Source organism: Monopterus albus, unplaced genomic scaffold, assembly GCF_001952655.1.
Source record: "Monopterus albus unplaced genomic scaffold, M_albus_1.0 scaffold3.1, whole genome shotgun sequence".
Lineage (NCBI taxonomy): Eukaryota > Metazoa > Chordata > Actinopteri > Synbranchiformes > Synbranchidae > Monopterus > Monopterus albus.
The window spans coordinates 963,304-968,635 of NW_018127883.1; the positions used below are offsets into that span (position 1 = coordinate 963,304).

Sequence of the window (5,332 nt, forward strand, 5' to 3'; positions counted from 1 at the left end):
TTAGCAAAGCGATGCTTGTTCTGACACACACTGTCTGTGCTCCTGTAGCCGATGCTGTGACAAGAAAAGCTGTGGAAACAGGAACGAGACTCCATCAGACCCTGTGATCATTGACAGGTAAGCTGTGTGCAGCATCTTCTGTGTCTGTGAACGGGGGAATGAGGAAGTGAACGAGCGACTGTCTGACTGACTAAACGGACGAGCCACTGAGTGGATGAGCTAGTGAACAAATGAGTTCCCTCCCGGCGTGCCAGACTTGCATCTTACAGCCCAAACTGTGGGAACTGTGGGTGATTCTGTGTGAGTGGCTGAGGGGTGTCTTTCCCAGGTACTTGTGCACTGAGGGGCGGTCACCACCTGGATAGGGTTTGTTCAATCACAGGTGGTTCAATCACTAGAGGATCATGGTGGGAATACACCTAATTAGCTTAGGCAACTTCACATTTATTTGGCTGGCTTCCCTTCTTTGTTTACGACAGTGATGCTTACACTGTCAATACTTGTTTTTCATTGACTGTTTCCTTCTCTCAAGTTAGCTGTGAGTTGGACGCCATTAAAGTTTTGCTTTAGAAGGGATAAACATTTTATGTCTGCTGTTTTGTTCTGCCCCTTCAGGGAAGTTACATCTGCCACATTTATATTACCTTCACACTTTCTAAAGAGGGAGGATAAATGGTCTTCTTGCAGGCATTGACATTTTTCTCACACTGTGTAACTATAAGTCCTGGTCAGTTGGAATATGTTTAGGCAGGTGGATGAGGATGTGCGTGTGTGTGGTGGATATAGGGGTGAGGTAGGGGATGTAGTTTGAGCGTCGATCTCAATGTAACTCTCACCACGTAGTAGGGAGAGACAGCAATGCTAATGTTTGACTAGCCGGAATCACTGTTTGCTTAGCGGAGAATGCCTGGTATCTGACAGAGGGGACAACTCTCTTATTAGTAATCAAATAGGGCTGAGCAGTTGTTGCTGCCACTCCACTCCAGCAGCTTCTCATGCATCAGGAAGTAGGAGCTGGCTGCCCTGGGAGCCTGGATGGATTACCAGAGCTACTGCTGTCTGAACTGAAACTCACACAGACACAGACCTAGATAAATGCGGATACACACTCAGACGAGGACACAAACATGCAGACACATACACACACACACATCCTCATGCTTATGCTATTGCTCTGGTTGAATGTTTATAGTTGTTATGACACTTACAGGGCATAAACATGAAAAGTACTCAGGTGTTTAAGACAGTGTAAAGATAAATTTATTAGTCAGGTGAATTTATTAGTGAAGCAATTCAAACATTAACATGTAACTTGAGACATCGACTTTGCCTAATTTCCGCTGCTTTCATCTTTGCTTTGTGTCGCTCTGCTGCCTTTTAGTGCTTCGAGTTTCGCACACCACTGTTCTTCGCTGTGTGGTACAAAACATGTAACATAAGTACAATAAGCAAAATGAATGCACGGAGAATTAAAGTCAAGAAGAGGGGTGGGAAAAAAAGAACAGGGGAAAAAGAAAAGCGCATGGATATTGTAAGCTCAACTGGCTCAGGGAGGGCTTGGACTTTCATTGTGATCAGTCTGAATAGGAGTAGAGTATCCCTTTCCTTGCACAATGAGTGGTTCTGTTGAAACACAAAAGCATATGTTCCTCATTAGACCCTCCCATTGTCTCCATGTCGTAACTATGAGCCCGTCAGCTCACCCTAACAGACCCACACAGGTTCCCAGTGACTGAAGGAGGCTTGCAGAGAGGGGTGCTCGTGAAAGGTTGCAGAGTTTAGCAAGAGTTACAGACATGACCAGAGCATACTGTAGAAGATTATTTACTGCGGTTACTTGACTGTTCCAGCTAAGCTTTCAGTTAAAGCTTCCATGTTTTACAGCCATTTCTGTTACATCTGTCATTTTCTCATGCACATCATTACAGGCACCTGTGCTGCAGTCGCTGCTGGCAGTAACTGATTATTTTCAATTGAGTAGAACATAGTTGAGTGACATAAACCTAGAGGTAGAGGTTTGATTGTTGAATCAGGCATCTCATCTGTCTCATCTGTCTACAATTATAGTATGAAAACCAGCTAGCACTGCCACATTTCCTAGAGAAACAGTAGCATGGCCGAACCTTAAGGAACAGATTTGGAGTGAATCATTGATGGCGTTCATTCACTGTAACATTTTCCCAGATGGTAAGAGGGGAAAGCGCGCACAGCTAGCTGGCATCTAGCAACATTAACTGGCGTTCCCATGGATCTGGCATATCCAACGGAGTTTGGGAAACTTATCATTCCAAATGTGTCCTATTTTCCTGCGGTCAAGCCAGACATCTGTTTACCCTATTTTCTCTGAGAGTTTTGATACAGATTTTCAGTCAGATTTTTGAAGAGGAAGGATTCTCTTTAAAAAAAAAAAAAGTTGGTTAGATATAGGCCCAACAGCTGTCACAAAGTTTCAGCGCTGCTTGGGCTTTAAATATTTCAGCACTTACATTTGATGCTCTTGCATTATTCATACTCACTTTTGGATGAAGAAAGGCCCTATTTTTGTAGCATTTGGGTGGGTTTATATTTGGTGTGACTCAATTTTCAGCCTCTTTTGGGAAAGTCAGTACAGATTTTGCTAAAAAAAAAAAAAAGACAAGTCTATTGTCTTTGAGTAGTGTGAGCATGCTTTTTTCTATCTTCCAACATCAAACAAGGAAGTAAAAAATTAAAAGTCAGCTGCTATATTTTTCTAGTGAAGAGCTGTAGCATTGTTGTTATGGCCATTTCACTTAGTAGTTCGGTGCAATCATCTCTCCCCTTTATAAATCAAGCAGAGCTACAGATGTCACATTTATAAGTTAATGGTGCCTTAAAGTAAGTGGGGGTGTAGGTTTATTCAGGCAGTAATTTGAGTCTTTAAAATTATAGTGATGGGGCACCCAATATCTGATTAGATGGTTTTCCCATTTACAGTGCATGTAGTGTATAACCAAACATAACTCAATTTGTGATGACTTCCCTGGTCTAGTATCTGTCTTCACTCTCTTGCATATTGACTTTGTCTTCTTTTGTGTGAAAGATTAGATACATAAAGCCTAAAGGCTTACACGTGGAACATGTGCTCACATGTTGCTGAAAGAAGATAGAAAATGACTCATTCTGCGTGTTGGGGTTCAAAGGTCACATTTTACTCTGAGAGGCTGGAGCAATTTATTCAAGTAGAATTGAGACAGACAGGGAATGTATGTTATCAGTGTATGTTCTGCCCATGTATGGATTTTGAATTTAATGTACAGTATGTTCATACAGTTTAAAACCTGTGTGAATTTACGCTGCCATTCAGAAACGGATTCTCGGTCACATCTAAACATGTCAGCTCCATTTATTCCGGTGGCTACGGCACTCCCTTTCACTTCCTGTCAGAAAGGTCAAAGAGCACTGACCTTTGGAGTGCAGCCCAGCCACTGAATAATTCATGAAATTGACTTGTTTTTCCCCTTGTCTCTTTTTTTGGTCAGCACACATGGTTGTGCTGTGGGAGGCTTTTATTCATTTAGCTCATTTATAAAGGCCTCACCACACCTGTTCGTTTGTTAATGCAATTACATTTTGGCCTAATGTAAATTTTGCTTAGCTTTCCGTTATGTCCCTCATTAGTGAGCCTGTATTTTCTAAATGACTTTGCGTTATCGTTCATTTGTGGAACACCTATGAGGTCATTTCCCAGAGTGCACTTGACTTGTTGTCAAGTTGTTTACCAGAAACAAAAGACCACAGCCTAAGAACGTCTCACATGCGGTTCCCTCGGCCTTCTAAGAAACAAATCAGAAAATTTGTGTGCTCCCATCTGGTTTTTGCAAAACCGTGATTACCTCCAAAAGCTGAACAAATGCCAGTATTTATAAGGTCAGCCCTTTATGTGGAAATGTGATGTAAATGAGAATCAGCGAAAGGGGACATTAAACAAAATTAAATTCATTGTCTCCTTTAATGTCATTTACATTTTTGGCTAAGCCCTGGACTGTCAAAGAGGATTTCTAAAACCATTTTAATTGCACATCAGCATTGGAAAAGAGGGTGTGTTTTCACTGAGCGGCTGTCTTGACAACCTGCAAAGAGAAGTCTGTTTATGAAGTACCTAAATGACATGTTTTCACTGCATCTGCAAAGGGGCAATTAAGATGGCACTTGGTTGGTAGTGTTAATCTAGCATTGCGCTCCCACCATCCATAATGAAAATGATGCAGTGGATGGGGTCACTGTTGTTGTGATTGTGAGTTGATTGCTGCAGGTGTTCCTTCTGGATTTTTTTACATTACACTGCTGAGCTGTGAGAGCTGCACTGCAATATTTTTTAAGCGCTACAGTGAGTCACTTAAAGCTGTTAATGTGTGCAGGAAATAGTCTCTTACTATATTTACACACATGCATACTAACCCCTGTGCACACTTTTTATCTGTGGACATTGTGGCTTTTAATGCATGGCTGCGTTTGGGGTAATTCATGTGACAGATGTGAGTTTTTTGACACCCACTGATTAATAGGTGAACGGCCACCCCTGCCTAAGTCAATGTGATGTTTGAGTGAAGCCTGAACTCCTTAGCCAGAGTAGGGAGAGCAGGAAGTGTTGAGAGCAAAAGCTGTACTTGGCAGCTCTCCTTTGGCTTGCACTTGCCGAAAAATGAAACCCAGACCCTCTCTGCAGCCCCAGAGCCAGAACCTCCTTCCCAGTGCTCCAACATCCAGGATTGGGTAATACTGTTCACTAAGCAAAACATTACCTCAAATTATTCTCACCCTGTTTTCTATTCCCTCCTCCCTCATGTCAGTTTTATCGCAGTTTGTAAATGTCAAGACACGTACAAAGACGCAGAGTATAAATGATATTTTCCAAATTATGCTCACATGTTTGGGTTCACATGAGTGGCGGCTGAACGTAACGTGGTGCCTGACATTCCCGAGGGAGAGCCACCTCACTAGGGTAGGATTCCCCAGTGGCATCAGCTAATGGCAAGACTTGACAACAGCAGAGAAGCCGGGGGTGTTGTGTTTTACTAGCACTGAGCAGGGGTGATGACTTTAACATGTGTGCAAAGAAAGACTGAGATGTTTGTGTGGTGTGTGTGTGTGTCTCTGTGCTACATGAACACATGCTTGTATGTGTGTGTTTGCACACTGTGTGTGTGTGCGCGCTGTGCTAAAGAGAGAGGTGTGCAGTACGAAAGAGTGGCGCGGGCCAACAGAGCGACGGATTCGGCTCCAGCTTGACGGCAGTGAAAGACGAAACATGGTTCCACATGTGTTGAGAAAGAGCAGTCCATCTGTCCATGGAGACAACCCCTCCCCCTCT

General features: G+C 42.9%; 1 protein-coding gene across 4 annotated transcripts in view; it reads left to right on the forward strand.

Annotated features, from left to right (window-relative positions):
* LOC109961906 (transcription factor COE3) overlaps positions 1-5,332 on the forward strand; it is a 71,361-nt gene that overhangs the window by 9,883 nt on the left and 56,146 nt on the right. For all 4 annotated transcript variants that reach the window (XM_020603116.1, XM_020603127.1, XM_020603135.1 and 1 more), the window contains exon 6: positions 49-117. In XM_020603116.1, coding sequence (XP_020458772.1) covers positions 49-117 — 69 coding nt within the window. The remainder of the gene's footprint in view (positions 1-48; positions 118-5,332) is intronic.